The sequence below is a fragment of the Thunnus albacares genome, chromosome 17 (genome assembly GCF_914725855.1).
Source record: "Thunnus albacares chromosome 17, fThuAlb1.1, whole genome shotgun sequence".
Classification (NCBI taxonomy): Eukaryota; Metazoa; Chordata; class Actinopteri; order Scombriformes; family Scombridae; genus Thunnus; species Thunnus albacares.
In genome coordinates this window covers 9,627,569-9,645,557 of record NC_058122.1, presented here as the reverse complement: position 1 = coordinate 9,645,557, position 17,989 = coordinate 9,627,569, and the positions used below count along the sequence as shown (strand labels likewise).

Here is a 17,989-nt window from a genome sequence, read left to right as displayed (position 1 = left end):
ACGCGCCAGACAGATATTTTTGGCCCTTCACGCGAGCCTTACAAAGCGTCACGAGTTACACGAATGGTCATGGGGAGCTCCGGGGAAGAATAACAATAGTTAGCTAGCAACAGTTGCAATTAATGAAGTAATTTGGCGACGGTGAGAGTGGCGAGCTACCGGAGGCGACTATGGCCAACATCACGAAGAAAGTGTCGTGGTCTAGCCGAGCCGACGAGTCCGGGGCTGCCGGAGAGGGGACACCGCTGCTCAACGGCTCCGAGCAGCCCAAACTCTCCAGACAGGTAAAGCTAGCACGGTGGCTAACTTACCCTGACAGCTGTTAACTCTTACAGCAATATAAGATGAATATGCTGTGTCATGTTTTATTAAAGGTTAAGTTAGGTCATGTTTTTAAATGCTGCATGGGCCGTGAATGCTTGTTACGAACTTTATTGTATCGCCGTCTACACAGCGTTCTTTTTTTTCATGTGTTATGGCATGTTTGCAACTGGGCAACACATGCAACAACAAGCTTTGTTACTGGATGAATAATTGAATTAGTGCTAATTAAATGACTTGCATGATGCACGTAATTAAAGTCAGTTATCTAGAAAAATAATCAGATTATAGAGGGTTTTAAAAGAACTAGTCCATCCCATAGCTTGTTACTGGGATTACTGAAATTGGAAAAGGCAGACTGATGGTGACCTTATACTACCATATTACGGACACGTCCATCATTATAAACTACTTAACCTGATCGTAGTCATAACTTGTAAAAGAGTGGTGATGACAAAGGTCATACTGTAACTTTATGTCATCGTAAACGTTTTCCTTTTGGGAAAAAACAAAAAAACTTGACGTACTTCAGAAATAATCAGATCAGGTTACATAGATTTACAGGTAATCTGTGGCTGTTATGGATACATTTTCAATTATGTGCAAGGTTGTTGTCGGTATGTTAGAGGGCATAATGGTATTATAAGTGAACACTGAGCTCTGATAATGTTATGAGCTTCTAGACCTGCTATCCTTAGACTGAATGAAGTCAGCGGTTCAGATAATTTTGAAACACACTGGAAAATCCAGCTTCCTTTTTCCTTTTAATATAGTCACTACAATTTAGTGACTGTTGAAGTTACTTCCTACACCATCAGGACCAAAGGTGGAAGTAAACTACTTGCCCTTCTCTTGTTGATGATAATGAGTAGCTTGTACTTAAAGTGTTTTTAAGACACTGCAACAACAGCTGAAATCACATCAATTATAGAATAAGCATCAGAAAAAAAGAACTTCAGTCCCAGTATTTTATCATTTCAAAGGTAAAGAAGGGAAGAGTAATCTGTTGTTACTTTATAGGTGATTTTTATATCATAATTTCCATTTTTCCCACTTACAAAAATTACTTTTGAACTCTGTCATCTCAGAGTTTTAAAGTCACAAAGATTACATCCAACAGCATTCTCACAGTTACTTTTACTCTGAATAAATTTTGATGTAGCTGCTTTTGATTTTCACTAAAATAGACTTCTAAACACGTACTTTTACTTCCAACAGAAGAGTGTCACGTCCATCTGACACTGTATCACACTTAGTATTAGTTTCTTACACTTGTGGGACCCCTTTACTATTAGCTGGATACCAGGATATGTGTGATGTTAACACAACAGCCTGCAAATAGCTCCACATAGCCATATATATTTCTGTTGCTGTCTGTGATGTCTGTAGCTGTCTGGAGGAGGCAGTATATTTCAGATAGGCAGACTCAGCACGGTGGATTTGGAGGAGGAGATAACGTCAGACGAGGTAAAGTCCGAGCTCGAAACGTCACCGTACTCTGTCTCTTTCTTTGTCTGTCACTCCTATCAATCAAGCCATCACTCCATCGAGAACCCTTAGAAGCACTTACAGACTGCTGAAATGTTTAATAATAAACCCATATCTACCCACAACCAAATCAATGAGAAGTTATCTGCTAATATCTTTTTTGCAGCACAATATTAAGCGCGATGTCGGGGGCATTTATAGCTGTGATTCAGATTCAGGAGTTGGTGGCAATAATGTGCCAATGAAGGCAAGTAAAAGGAAGACTGACAGCAAGAAAATATGGATGTAAACAATGCAGGATTTCAAATATGCAAATAATCAGCTTTGCAAATGTTTTATGAGGAAGGAAATATATTTAATATGTTTTACAATATTTTAAATAGACCAAACCAGCATCACATCATCAAGGGCCAAGGCCGCAACCCCTTTTGGGGGAAAGAATCTTTCACTTAATGGGAGAAACAGGAAAATGCCAAAAAGCTGTTGTGTAGCAGGTTGTAAAACAAATAAACACGCAAATCCAGATCCCTGAAAGGGATCCAAAAGCTTTATGGCTTCAAGCTAAAAGATAAGGAGGGGAAGTTATGGGACCCAGTGTCTTCCCATGTGTATGTGTGTGGGAAACACTTCATAACTAGTAATGTGACTCTTTTTATAACTTATAAAGCAACATGACTTGTCTTTACTAGTTAAGACTTTGTACTAAACTTAAAAAAAGAAATGTGTAGGTGTCTGGATAAGCAGTGTCTGGCCACTGTGTCATGTCATTGATCCACTTGACGCTGACCAATCAACCTTAATTTATTAAGGCATCGTGAACATTCAGGCAAGGTAGCAAAATAATTACTAGATATGTCTATAAAACAAAGGTTTGTTTAACACGAAATTAATGCATGCAAACTTCAGACTTCATCAAAATTCCCAGCTAAACACACATCGAATTGCATCAACAGGATCTGAGGTTTTCTACCCCCCCCCCCCCCCTCCCCCTATATGTGCAGGTCTGGTCTATAACACCAAATGTAAACATAACTTTTTTTGTATTTAAATTTAACTCAGCTACTTCCTGCTGAATACGGCTGAAGTCTATTGTGGGAAAGCTGACACAGGAATGACCTGCTAAAAGGCCTAAGCAGCCCAGCGACAGTTGACTCAACCCGTGAGCATGAAAGGCACGTGTTTGGAAACTGTCTGATGGTTTCCACCATAATGCGTTGCAAATGATGGGTTGATGCAGGCCATGAGTTTAATAGCGTGCTCAACCCTGACCACTCAATCATTTGGTATTTTCAGAAACTTAAGGAATCTTAACTGATTAAGATAAAGTTCAGGACTTTCACAAAACCGTCCAGTTCACAGAATAGTTGTGCTGTAAATACGAAGCCCAAAAAGTGTTAACACGTTTGAATTTGCTAACACCAGAGTCCAGTTTAATTAGGTTTATTTCTATACTCTTAGCACAGTTACAGTATCAGTCAGACAATAGAAAAACTCTCAGAAATGCCAAACAAATCACAACAAGTCAGCATTTGAGACGCACTCTTGAACCCAAGAAAATAAGCAAAAGTCTCTGCTTCGTGCTGCAGTCAGTGGTGACATCCCAGCACAGGGCCGTATGACTGATGCTTGAAGCTATTTCATCACGTAGCTTGATAGGACATCACATCTGTTTTCCTCCATGACAGAAACCATCAGATTCAGTTCTGTTTTCACTGGCTGATGGGAATGTGATGCGATGCATGTGGTTTTTCTTGATGTTTGCCTTAAACAAAGGTTCATTTCCAGAGTGTTTTGTTCTATCTATGTAAATGTCAGTTATTTTACTCTGTTGCTGGTGATTGTATGGCTGTACACATGGGCTGCAGCTGTGTGACACAAGCCTGCCTAACATTGCATGTGAATGTGAAATGTAGTACTTTTGATTATTTGCCTGTAGCTGGCTTGTGTGCATGTATGTCAGGATGGACTCATTTGCAACAGTGTTTCCTTCAGCACTCTGAAAATCAACAAAATACCTACAAGAATTCCTTTTTGTTTTCGTTTCGTTTTGACCTCACAAGACCTAAATTCTATTTTTATACTGTTTTTGAAGGAAACACTGGTGCGTGTTTTCTTCACAGTCACTTCCATTTGCCTCATCATTAATGCTCCAATGTGTGAGTTAGTAAAATCTATCCTCTTTTTCTTTTTAAGTGATCTTCTTTGATTTTTCAAAAATCCTACGAACTGCCGCCTGGAGTGTAAAAGACGACTCTCTCATTTTTTTTCCAGATGTTTGTGATTTACTCTGTCCTATTTTAAATGTTTGATTCCTTTGTAGTAACATAGTTCACAACTCCTCGCCGTCCCTCACATCATTCACCAGGTCAAAGGTCAGTGTTGGTGTGGTGACCGCTGTCGTCTCTGTGTTTTTCCATGCAGGACTCTCTTAGGGGCCGACCTAAAGAGATCCCTCATAATGAGAAGCTGCTGTCACTTAAATATGAGGTAAAACGGCCCACTCGCCAAACAGAATCCTGGATTACATTGAATGACATTGTTTTTAATGTCTTCTATGTGTAGAATTTGAACATTTCCAAATAACATATAATGGTAGCACCCAAAAAGACCAAATTTTACCAGAACAGTAAAATGAGTCAGTAACATGGCACATGTTGGGGCAACAAAAAGGTCAATAATCTTCTTAAACAGACTGAAAATCTGGCTACAGCTGATAAAACCAGCTTTGTATTAACATATTTTGGGTTTGCTATGAAGCTGCTGACATTGTTCCAATGAAGTATATGTAAGACAGTTGGCTTTGACATTTCAGTACAACATTTGTGTCTATCATGAAGCATAGAAGAATAGGAGTTAACATAATTATCTGTGAAGTTGCCTCAGACCAGATTTTATCTTCATTTCACTGATTTATTTTCTTTCATTGTGTGTTTTATTCCAGAGTCTGGACTATGATAACATTGAGAACCAGCTGTTTCTGGAGGAGGAGAGGAGGATGAGTTACATGGTGAGTGGGACCTGAACATAGTGTTTAACCACCTGCCTTAATATGTTACTGTGTATATGTTCATGTATTTTCTCTCACCACTTCTCCTGTATCTCCTGTCCTCCTGTCCTTCCCTGTCTCGTTGTGTATCTTTAGGGTTTCCGCTGTCTGGAGATCAGTCGTTGGGTGGTCTGCGGTCTAATCGGCTTTCTGACGGGCCTCATCGCCTGCATGATAGACATAGTGGTGGAGGAGCTGGCTGGGATCAAATACCAAGTGGTCAAAGAGAGTATCCTGACATTTTGTACAAGATACAAACTTAAACTGCACAGAGATAGCACAGCGAGGCAGTGCAATGATTGAGGATACAGATTTATTAGCTTTTGAGAATATATTGCCTTTCTCCGGTTTTTACTGCGCTACATTCTCCCTTTTTGCATGACATCAACTAAAAGTCTTCATATTTCTGTTAAGGAACATTAGTTTGCTTAATTCATCCTCCACTGTACAGAAATGTCATACTTGGGCAGTATTCTAGTATTTTAAGAGTGTACTAAATTATAAATCTTTATTTTACCTGGTATCTTTTTATTATCTGCAGTAACAGCTAGCAAGTTTATTATATATGTTGTTATAATAAGAGTTGATGGTTATGTATCTTCCCAGTCAAAACTATCATCACACCCTCAGGACCACCAGACCTTTCCTTGACCTCTGACCCCTTACAGACATAGAGAAGTTCACAGAGGTGGGCGGCCTTTCTATCTCTCTCATCCTCTGGGCTGTCCTCAACTCCGTCTTTGTCATGTTGGGGGCCATTATAGTTGCGTTTTTTGAGGTAAGACTGGGAGAGGAACATATGTGACCTTTTGGTAAATTATAATGACTCCTCATTTGGAAACAATTCTTATCTTTATTTCTGTTTTTAGTATGAGCGTTTTCTTCCTCTCTTTTTTTTTAACATGTTTCATTCCTCGAGTGTGTGTGAGAATTGATTTTTAAGAGGTTTGCCATAGAAGCTTTGAAGTCAGTTACGAGAAGTGAAAGCCATTCAAACTGATGTGGAAGTGAAAACTTATTGGGCAATAGCATGTTTGCACAAGTTTGACTCCAACAGTGGATAATTTTGGGAAAATTTGTATAGATGAGCTTGTTTCCCTATTCCTGCCACTCTGGTCAGCAACAGTTTATTAGTTGGCGATCAAGTGCTACTGAAGTTCAACATAACATTTCCTTCCTGCCTAACCCTTTTAGCTTTTAATGCCATTTCACGAGATAACCACTGGATGATGGAAAAACAGCCAACAATGAACAGCTGCACCCTGTTTGTTCTCTTATCATATCCAGTCACATTCTCAAATATTACTCTTTTCTCTATGATGTAACTCTCTCTTTCTCAGTTCCTCACACACTTCACCCTCACCCTCTTAACCTTCATTTCCTCTTCCTCCCTCTCATACAGCCCATCGCAGCAGGAAGTGGTATCCCTCAGATAAAGTGTTACCTGAACGGAGTCAAGATACCCCGGGTGGTACGACTCAAGGTACAGACACACTAACACATCAGTAGCATAACATGAATTTCTGTTTTTGAGCAGGACGGAACTTTATTTCTTTACATTTTTTGTGTTTGTCTTCCTCAGACACTGCTGGTGAAAGTGTTTGGTGTTATCTGTTCAGTGGTTGGTGGTCTTGCTGTCGGAAAGGTAGGCATTGTAAACCCTCAAAACTTTCATCAGTGAAAATATAATACGCATAACTTAGATCCGCTTTGTCAGATCAGGATCATTCAGATCAGGGGTAAAGTGACGTGTTTCACTTGTAATAAGCATCTCTCCTCACTGTTCCTGTGCATGAGCGAGGCTAGATTCATATCATGAGAGCACTAACACTGGCACTGGGCTGCAGTAACACTTCACTTTGTTCAGCCACTGCATTATAAAGTATAAATTATAACGTGTTTCACAATATCATATGCACTCTAGTCATAGGATTGATTAAATATATAATTGCAAGTTGTTGCTGTCTTAAGACAAGCCAAGAATTCTCTGTCATACCTGTCCTTTTGTTTACCCACAATTCCTCAGGAAGGTCCCATGATTCACTCTGGTGCAGTTGTAGCTGCGGGAGTCTCCCAGGGCAGGAGCACCTCTTTAAAGAGAGACTTCAAGGTCAGTGTGTGTAGTGAGTTCCTATACAGTGTGAAATGGTCCTTTTTAATTGCAGTGACTTTGTTACAAACAGGAGACGCTTGTTTTACTAAAGATGCTTTATGCAATTTGGGGAATTTTACATTTCCTTATTTGTGATTTATTAAAGTTCATTGGTCAAGCATGATTGTGTGCTATTCATATGTTTTTAAAATGTGATTAGAGTGTGCTAGCGAGTAGAAGGACTTCTAACAATAAGTGTGTGTGTGTGTGTTTGTAGATCTTTGAATACTTCCGGAGAGACACAGAAAAAAGAGACTTTGTTTCTGCTGGAGCTGCTGCCGGAGTTTCAGCTGCTTTTGGAGCACCAGTCGGTAAAAACCGCAACCTCATCAAAGAGCAGTATAAACGCGTGCTTTGTTATTAATCTGCCTTAGCAGTGTGGGAAGTAACACTGCTATAAAGCCAATAGCTCAACAGCATGGCTGCATGCCCAACCTAGAGAAAAAGAAAGCTGCGAGGAAACCACTTGTTTTCCAAAGAGTGAGAATAAGATTTCCCATCAACATCTGTTGAGCAGTGATTGGTGAACAAGTACAGGCTGTGTGCTGGCAGACAGCGGGTTCATTGTGATGATTGATGATGACAGCGATACAAGATGAGAAGTGTGTGAGAATTTAAAGCTAAAATTTAAGAGAGAAACAGACTTCCTCCACTAATCTGATACTGCTCAAGATCCTGCTTTTTGTGGCAAAAAACGTGCCTTGTACATATGGAGGCTATTTTCCCGCAGACATTATCACCATTAGTGTGGAAATACTTCACAAACCGTGTCTCAATCTGTTGGAATCGTGTAAAAAGATGTGGTCGCAGTTAACTCATATGAACCCAGTAAACATTCAGCTTCCACTGCACAACAATGTCTCACCACAGCCTTTTGTTGGTGTGTTTGTTTTCTGACTGTGTTTTTGTTCCTTTGGTCAACAGGCGGCGTTCTGTTCTCTCTGGAGGAAGGAGCTTCTTTCTGGAACCAGATGTTGACATGGAGGATAGTAAGTCACATGGTCCTGTTTTTAAACTCACTATAAAGCTGTGATTAATGATATTGGATTAAGTATTGGAAATTAAAGTGAAAGGAGAAGTGTGTCTCACTTCTTCCCGTTCACTTTCTCATCATCTCTGTCTTCCTCTTTCCTTCCCATCTTCAGTTCTTTGCTTCCATGATCTCTACCTTCACTCTGAACTTCTTCCTGAGTATCTATCACAACAATCCAGGTGACCTTTCCAACCCAGGTCTCATCAACTTCGGACGCTTTGAGAATGAAGTGAGAAACTTTATACACACTTTAATACATTATATACTTACTGTATATTGTGTATTTTCCCAGCTTTATGTTATTTGTTGTTGAATGTAAAACATGACCTGTAATTTCTTTCATTCTCAGCGTGTGGCCTATAACCTCTATGAGATTCCCTTGTTCATCGCTATGGGAGCTATAGGTAAACACATCTTCGTTGTCTCTAGTATTCTTGTGTGGAGGCCACAAATAATTAATTTGCCAGAATTTCATAATCATAACTCTCCTCTGCAGGTGGATTGCTGGGAGCTCTGTTCAACGTTCTCAACTACTGGCTGACCATCTTCAGGATCAGGTAAGGTTTTCAAAAGGGAACGAAAGCCTACAAGTACAAATAAAACTGTCGTCAACATGGCCTAAAATTCAACAAAGCGTCAGGTGACATATGAAGAACTGCTTTGTTAGTCCAGTGTGCCAAAAAAAACAACACATGATAGCATGAAGGATTTGCTGCTGCTTGTCAAAAACAGGGTGGGGTGCAAGATTAGGAAATTTCCAAGTGCACTCTTAAAGCAGCTTCTCAGAATATCAGCTCCTTGTGATTGATGTGTTTCACAGCGTAAGAACAGGAACAATCACAGCAAGCTTTACTGATATGGGAGGAGACTTCTGCTAAGACACCAGTGGATTCCTACTTCCTTGTCTGGTGCTCGACGATTCATATATACAGTATATGCACATATATCATGATGAGAGCATGAGAAGAACATAAAGTCAGTAGTTTATGGTTCAAATATCTGCAAATGCAATTACAATCTGACTAATATGGAGAATTATAAACAGCATTAGATGTTTGTTATAATAATTGATGATAATTATTATTGCAACTTTTGGTTTTTGACTGTAAATGAAAAAAAGTGAAATAAAAATGTTGCATCTTTCTGGAACAGTTTGGAAATGTTTGGAGTTTGGTTTAAGCAAATTTGAGGTTGTTATGCACAACATGAAATTACAATGGTGGCTTTGCAGCTATCTTTAAATCTACATACCCATTGACATCATGTGTGAGTCATTAAATCAGTTGATAGTGCCAGTTCTTCTGTATGGAGAGGACATAGTGTTACCATAAGCTTGGATAAATATTTCATTTAAAAAAATGCACGTACTATTGCATGTAAACAACCACAGTCAGGGTTCAACATTGATTTTTTTTTTTTTTTTTTTTTGTCTTGCCTGGTCGCGCAAGTGGGTCAGAAATCTACTTGGCTGAATCAATTTTTACTTGCCCCTATAAAAGTTGTTTTATTCATTAGCGGTTATCAAATAACAACAAAGACTGAAGTTAATTGTCATGTTTAATCTTTATTTAAGTAAATGAAACAGAACAAGGACACAGAGTGTCATAGATGTGAAGCAACAAACATTCCTGCATATTGAAGATGGTACGACCCATCCTCTATATTTCACTGAACACTAAATTCTTTTGATCAGCCCAGTTTCTTTTAAAAAAAATGGAGTAGACTCCTTAACCCGAGGGCAAATACATGTTTTAGACTTATTTCTTCCACTTCAAGTTTCTTGATTTCCCTCTTTAATGTTTCTCGTTCTCGAGAGTATTTATGGCAGTGAAAGATTACATGCTCCACTGATTCCTTTATTTGATAGTGCTCACATAATCTTGAGGGATGTTTGTTTCACGCATCAGACTACTAGCCTACTCAGTTCTCGATTGGCCAACAGCGCGTCAATATTCTTCGATGCGTGCAAGGGGAGGGGGGGCTATGCTGTGTGCCAGAGAACAAGAACATAACTTTTGATACAATGATAATTGAAAAAGAAAAGATGAAACTTTTTTCTTCTTTTTTTTTATAACCACTCACTTGCCTGATCGGCAAAGTGAGTTGCTAGATTTATTAGCCCGACGTGACATTTTACTTGGCCCGTGCAATCGAGCAAGTCTTATTGTTGAACCATGACGGTGCAAATTGTGTTGTACTGTACATGATGAATTAGGGAGATATACATTAGAAATAAACTATTGGGTGCACTTGGATATGGAAAGAAGATTACCCACACAGTTTGGTTCTTGAAAATGTATGACAGTGGAAAATATCAGTCAAAATGCATATCTAAGTGTTCTTCTGTTCTTCTGTTTATGGTATGATTATGGAGAAATAAACCCACAAGACATAAAACCTTAAGCTTTAGGAGTAATGGTATGATGAGGTACATCAAAGTAGCGACCCACAGACTCTTAAAGATGTAAAACAACCTTGTTGACTCTGTGAATAGCATTAATATGGATACATACAGTTCATTATATTCATGCCTGTCTGGGCTGTCCTGCCTCTAAGAATACTCCTCTTGTTATCCGACACAGTGAGTGAGCATGAGGCAAAAGTTTGTATTTGTGTCACGTTTCATAACAATAATTGGATTATAGAGCCACATCTCCTCAGGGAAGAAGGCAGATTTGGCACATAAGTTTTGTTTTCCACTCAGCTGTTTTGATAAACAAGTTGCCTCGTCACTTTGGAAAGTCCACATTATAGATAATACATCAATATGTTGGACGTTTCTGGTTGATTTAAGACCGTCATGTGTAGGATTTAAAAACTTTGAACTTTAATGCCATCTCGTTTATGTGTGTGTGTGTGTATCAGATACGTCCATCGCCCTTGTTTGCAAGTAATGGAGGCCATGTTGGTTGCTGCAGTGACGGCAACAGTGTCTTTCACCATGATCTACTTCTCCAATGACTGTCAGCCTCTGGGGCCAGAGCACACTGAGGAGTACCCACTGCAGGTACACAAGCACCTCCGACATGTGCCACCTTTGTCAGCAGTCTGAAAACATTCTCTTGCCAGCTTTTCTTGGTTCAGCTGATTATGAAATTCAAGAAAGGAGAGTTTACAACTTTCATCTTTTGTTATCTAGACAAGCATATATTTAAAAAAGAATATTGTGAAATACTTGCATGATTCAGCAAATTAGACTGACACGTGCAGATTCAGATGAGACTTTTTGCTACACCATACAGTTACACATCGTTAAGCTTTACCAGCATCATGAAGACAGCATTACTAAAGGAACTATGAAGCATGAGATAAAACTGGACAATTGTTTTAATTGTCCAGTAATAATATATACTACACATTGATTGGTTGGTTATTCAAGATATTTTGTTATTTATGTTAGATCAAATTCAAGAGGAACAGGAAACATTGGGAGAGAGGAATGGGAGTGACATGATAAAGGACCATCACGTTTACATTTTATATGCACCTTAGACCACTGATCCACCAAGATAGTATATACATTCTTGGTTGGCAATACGTCTCGGCCCTCATGTTCCAGGTTTTGGGATCCTATATTAACTGCTAGATGGCACATGAAAGCTTCACCAAGGACACAAGAACACAGTTGGAGAAAAGCTCTTTGTGTCTCTTTCTCTTGTTGTGTCATTCTTATCATTTTCTCTGTCTTTCTCTATAGCTGTTCTGTGCAGATGGGGAGTATAACTCCATGGCAACAGCCTTCTTCAACACTCCTGAGAGAAGCGTCCGTAGTCTCTTCCACAACCAGCCAGGTAAAGCTGTGTGTGAGAACAAGCTTTGTAGAATAATAAATACAGTTACACCTCTAATATGTACAAACAAGTACACTGGACATTTTTTCCTCGTTTATTTTTTATAGAGGGAGAATATATATGTAGAGGGAAGCGTGATTGTAATGAATAAAGTTAATATCATTCTCTTATGTCACCTGTCATTCCTTTCTGTCTCAAAGGAACCTACAATCCTCTGACCCTGGGATTGTTCACCCTGACTTATTTTTTCCTGGCTTGTTGGACCTACGGCCTGGCGGTGTCTGCTGGAGTCTTCATCCCATCTCTGCTGATTGGAGCAGCCTGGGGGAGATTGTGTGGAATACTGTTGGCCTCCATCACTTCCAATGGCTCGGTTAGTGTGTGTGGGTGCAATTACTCTTTATGACAACAAGACACACCTCATTTCTCAGTTCCCACATTGAAAACAGGTCATATTGTGATTGAATTTAATTTTAGAACTTGCCTGTCCTGTCTTTTGTGGTTACAGCTAATATACAATCAGTGTATTATTGCCAAATTCAATGTAAAACTTTGCTTTAATTACTTAAATAGACCATATTTCTCAAGCTTAAGACCACATTTCCCAAAACTCCTGATGCTCCCTTTTGCAGTGACAATATTTGTGTTAAGTCTGATCTCTTAGTCACTGATGTTGCTATGTGTGCTTTTGTTTTTCATTATGGGTTTACAGAAGAAGAGAAACATGTTGGAAATAATAGTTTTTCCATCAGCTTCCCACTTAAACATCTTCCTTTCAGCTTAAGGGACCCTTTGTTCTTCAACAACAGCACCCTCTTGCTGTCTTATGCTGTAAAACAATCTGCAGATTGCCTTTGAAATCTACCAGCTTCTCAAAATTATTAATCAATGACAAAATACTACAAACATGCACAGTGTGATAATGTTCTGACTGACTGTTAAACTCCTCCACAATTTCTCTGCTACTCTGGGCTGACCTACACTTTGTGTAAGGATGTGATATGTGTTACATATCACGTGTTGGGTTTTTTTTTTTCTTGTTCTTTCCTCATGTTTAGGGTCAGTGTTCAGCTCAGTTCACTGTTTCAGCTGCTAAGTGGCCTTCACACTTTCATGGCTGAATGTTTCCGTTTGAAAGGCTGGCTTTTATAAACTAAACCATAGAAAATTCAACATAATCAATATGCACGCTTTCACACACACATAATGGAACTCTTAAAAGGCGATTCTCTCTAGCGTTCAACATGACTCAGCATGACTCAACATGAGGACATTGACTGTTTCTCCTACCGTCCTGCCTGGAAACATAAAAGAAAGATTTCATAAAATAAAATGATGACATCATCAATGCCAGTAGTACAAAAAGCGTCCAAACTATATTTACACTATCACATTATTTATGATATCATTTATGTAAAAAATGAATAGATTTGAACGCAGTCTGACATCTAACCTTTGCTTTGCATGTTTTTTTTTAAGTTCTTTGAGAAATTAATGTAATAAATCTCAGACTTTGAACTATTTTAAATATATAATAGTGAGAAAGTGATATTATTGTAGATATTCTCTGTGAAGTTGGTTGCTTAGAAAAGCACACAACCATCTGAAGTGGTTAATTGGTGAGTTGAGGTTTTCCTCTTGAACTAAACACATCAACACATTTTGGCTTTACTGTTTGACTTTGTGTGTGTGTTCTGTTAGATCTGGGCTGATCCTGGTAAATATGCCCTGATTGGAGCTGCAGCTCAGTTAGGTGAGTAACCCCAACCTCCAAGTACCATATTATTATGACCAATCAGTACTCAGATGTTGTCTTCTTTTCATATCTATTATATTAAATACTCAATAAAACATTTGATGGCATTATAATGTAGCATATAATACAAAACAGTATAAAAGTATAGTAATGCCCTGGTCTCCACAGGTGGCATCGTGAGGATGACTCTCAGTTTGACTGTCATCATGGTGGAGGCCACAGGAAATGTCACATACGGTCTTCCCATCATGCTCGTCCTGATGACCGCTAAGATAGTCGGAGACTACTTTGTAGAGGTGAGTAAAGAGGCAGGGACACACACTGTTCCTGCCTCCTTCTGTGTCCCATTTGCTGATGTTCCAAATCGTACACAGAAAGGAGTCAGACATGCAGCATGTGTCTTAACCAGAAGGCTACTGGAGTGCACCCACGATGACACAACAGCTGTGCACCAAACCCATATCACCACACTAATTCTTAGCAGATTTTGAGTATGTATGTGTTCACACTTGAAAATTGCTTGAGTGTGCTGTTCATGTACATTATTGTCACTCAATACAATGCACAAAGCAGCTGCTTACTGCTGCAAAAAATATTTAAGTAAACTGCAAGTGCAAATGAAAGGAATGAAAAAAGTCATACTATTAAATCTGTAGCTTTTGCTTTCTCTTTGTGAAGTTTAATTGGCAGTGACATTCCAAAGTTGGACTTTGATTGATTGATGAGCAAGTATTATATCATTTCTGGTTAGACTGGTTATAAAACAGTAAAGTGTGTTCATTTCTTGTATTCTAACTGCACAAACAATATTCTACAAAAACTAGTCTATGGTACATACTGTATGCAGTTAGTATTTTGTGTGGAAGTGGGACACAGCTGTCTGTAACCTGTCTCTTCTGGTTTCAGGGTCTGTATGACATCCACATCAAGCTGCAGAGTGTTCCCTTCCTGCACTGGGAGGCTCCTGCCACCTCCCACTGGCTGACTGCCAGGTAAGATCCTGTTTGATTTCTTGATGGCTGATTTGATGAAATTTAAACTATATTCAAAACATTCAACAACATGAGGAGGATGGTTTATTGTTCACTGTATGTAATCAGTGTATTATCCTCACTTTCACTCTCTCTTCCCCCCCCCACCCATCTCTCTCATTCTAGAGAAGTGATGAGTTCACCAGTCACCTGTTTGAACAGGATAGAGAAGGTGGGAACAATCGTGGACGTCCTCAGCAACACCTCTACCAATCACAACGGCTTCCCTGTTGTCGCGCAGGTTGCTGGTAGTGATGAGGTACTGTACCACAGTTTGGTTTCTCTTCTGGATTTGAGTTGAGTTTAGATCATAAAGGCATAGCAGTGAACTGACTTGAATGAAGAAAATGATCCTATTTTTATATCTGCTTGGATCCTCAATACTCAATACTGCTCTTCAGATGCCTTTATCTACCAGTGTTTTTTGTAAAACACTTAAATACTGACAACATTAAGTGATGTTTTCTAGTGCAGATACAATGCAGTTTAATAGCATGAAAAAATACAGAATATAATTTACAGAAAGTCACTGATGTAAAACTAAAATATCAGCTGTAAATGTGGTCTTTTGTAAAGAGGGCCTCTCTCAAGGTGCCTTTTTTTTGCCAACAATCAGCATTTATTCAGTGAGAAACAGACTAGCTGCATTTACAATATCAAATAGTAGGCCAAAATGCAATGCAGACATGTTTTAGGAAGTTATTACCCACTTCCACCTCATATTGTGTCCACAGTTGAACAGAAACAGTCAAGTTCCCATTGTTTGGAGGGTGTGTAAAGTCATTCTGGGAAATTAATACATTCAAAAAGTACAACAAAAAAAGTAACTTACGACACATAATTACAGAAATTCCAGGGCGACACCCCGCACCAAACTGAACAGTAATCACATCCTCCTTTTGTTCCTCTCTCCCATTCAGCCAGCGAAGCTCTGCGGCCTCATCCTTCGCTCTCAGCTCATTGTTCTTCTCAAGCACAAGGTAAGATCAGTGATGGGAGGAAAATGTTGCCTTTTGTGCATGTTAGTACAGAAAAGTGGCAGAAAATATATTCAGAATCATCATCTTTGTGGAAGTGGAATCAGTCATTGCTAGTTCCTGCTGTCTCCTGGCAGGTGTTTGTTGAATTAGCCCGGTCCAGGCTGACCCAGAGGAAGCTCCAGCTGAAGGACTTCAGGGACGCCTACCCCCGCTTCCCCCCAATCCAGAGCATCCACGTCTCCCAGGATGAGAGGGAGTGTATGATGGATCTCACAGAGTTCATGAACGCAACGCCTTACACTGTACCACAGGTAATACAGACACACAACGGACTGATTGGACTGTATCAGACTTGTTTGTGCCAAAGTTTTGTGTAAATGAATGAATTTGATTGGTTTGCAGGAAACATCTCTTCCTCGTGTGTTTAAGCTGTTCAGAGCGCTGGGACTCAGACACCTGGTGGTAGTGGACGATGAGAACAGGGTAAGAGTTTGTTTTTTCTTGTATGTGTTCTTTTCTTTGTGTGTTTTGTTGACAATTGTTCTGACATCGCATTTTCGGTTCGTGACCCTCTGCAGGTGGTCGGACTGGTGACCAGAAAAGACTTGGCCAGATATCACCTGGGCAAACATGGACTGGAGGAACTTCAGCTGGCCCAGACATAGTGCGCACACACAGACACACACACACACTCACACACACAGACACACACACAAACTATGACATGTTCACCTGATGCCTCGTAAGCTGTTGACCACCAGCTATGCAGCCCAAAAAGGACACCATCAAAGGTCAAGAGATCACTGTCATTCTTTTGATGCCAAAATGTTCACCATAACAACATAACACACCTACAGGCCTGGGTCATTACCATAAAAACCACATGTAAACAAACTAACTGCTCTTGTTGTAAAGACTTGAAGAAAATAACTGCAACTGATGCACACATTCACTCTGTTAAATCTGTCTGAAACACTACCAGAAGTCAGTGATTTGCTTTGAAGGATTCTGAGTTGTGGTTTTGTCCAACACAGTTATTATTATCATCACAGTTCATTTGCCGGCCGCTGCGCTGAGACATCAAATGGTAGTTTAGCACAGGGCTTTCGCACCTTTGTCTTTTTTCTTAATAATGAGCAGAAAAGAAAGAAATGTTTGCTTTTTTTCCCTGTGCTCGTGTGCTTTCACAGACCTCATTAAAGATGTTTTATGAACCAGGTCGAATCAAAAAGAAAGCAAATAAGAGAAGAGAGGAAAGCCAGGTGAGAAGATTCAGTTGATCTGTGTTAGCCGGAAAATGGAAAACCTTCTTCTTTGTTTTGTTTACATTTACGTCTGTTGTTGTGTTCTCAATTCTGTTTATCCTCCTCAACATTGCTTAAAATAGATGTTTAGTACCCTCTAGTGAAGTAATGATGCTGGTTATGTGGTGATGAGGTGATACATTATTAATCGGCTATGATATTGACTAATCACACTTGTAATAATTCAGGTGGATGCTTTTTATGCAATGCATTTAGTTTAAAGTTATTACGACATGACTCGCTTATTGAACTAAATGAGATCTTTAAATTGGTTTGCTTTGAAAAACTGATTTCGAGTGAGTGTTCAAGTCAGTGATATGAACAACTTCACCGACCATTTAAGGTCTAGTTTGTCAATTTAATGTTTTCTGTTTTTGTGTAGTTTTGCACTGAAGGAATGCTGTTATTTATTGTTGATGTTGAATACTTGTTTTGATTTTAAGAGTATGGGTCAGGATCATGTACATCACATCCCATAAATGAAGACTCTTTCACAAGTGTGTTTCAAAGAAAGGAAAGGAGAATTGTTTGACTCTTGTCCCACATGGCCACAAGATGCAGTGTGAGGCAGTTTTAGCTACAGACAGATCTGTTATTACATGGAGATATTGATCCTTCCTCCTCTTTCTGTCTGACTTACCGAGCGTATTTATATTTATACTACTGTCAGTAAAAATTGATTGGTATTCATAGGTACGAACATGTTTTTTTTTATCACCAAAAAATGTTTGCACTTTGACTTACTACTGACAAAAGTCTCCTTTTCTTGAGAAATTCCCACAGGTAGCTCTATATGAATGTAAACCTTTGTTTACCACGTAGCCTCCATTTAAACCAATCGATTTATCATTGCATTACCCAGTCAGGGTGCCACGCAAGACATAAATATTCTGATTCATAATTATTTTCATTTGTCAATTAGTAAATCTAACATTTCCTCAATTATCAGTGTTAAGTCTTTTCTTTGTGCACTTTGTTTTTACACCTTTTGTTTCCTGTGTGCTCTTTGTTTTGTTGTACATTTCTAGATGTTAAAGTATCGATTATGCTCTATTTTATAACCACTGAATAAGTCTTTTGTGAATTA

General features: G+C 39.1%; 1 protein-coding gene across 2 annotated transcripts; it reads left to right on the top strand.

Moving 5' to 3' along the window:
* Positions 1 to 25: 25 nt before the first annotated feature.
* Positions 26 to 17,844, top strand: clcn7 (chloride channel 7). 2 transcript variants are annotated; one of them, XM_044331016.1, is made up of 25 exons: positions 26 to 284; positions 1,711 to 1,788; positions 4,231 to 4,296; positions 4,751 to 4,816; positions 4,952 to 5,084; positions 5,524 to 5,633; positions 6,258 to 6,338; positions 6,438 to 6,500; positions 6,882 to 6,965; positions 7,225 to 7,318; positions 7,932 to 7,996; positions 8,153 to 8,269; positions 8,390 to 8,444; positions 8,537 to 8,597; positions 10,906 to 11,047; positions 11,738 to 11,831; positions 12,032 to 12,204; positions 13,533 to 13,584; positions 13,756 to 13,883; positions 14,494 to 14,579; positions 14,745 to 14,877; positions 15,539 to 15,598; positions 15,733 to 15,909; positions 16,001 to 16,081; positions 16,177 to 17,844. In XM_044331016.1, the coding sequence occupies exons 1-25, from the start codon at positions 171 to 173 to the stop codon at positions 16,261 to 16,263; spliced, it is 2,400 nt and encodes a 799-aa protein (XP_044186951.1). In that variant the 5' UTR covers positions 26 to 170; the 3' UTR covers positions 16,264 to 17,844. The 2 variants fall into 2 exon arrangements, with proteins under 2 accessions (XP_044186951.1, XP_044186953.1); XM_044331018.1 differs by lacking the exon at positions 1,711 to 1,788.
* The last annotated feature ends 145 nt before the right edge of the window (positions 17,845 to 17,989 follow it).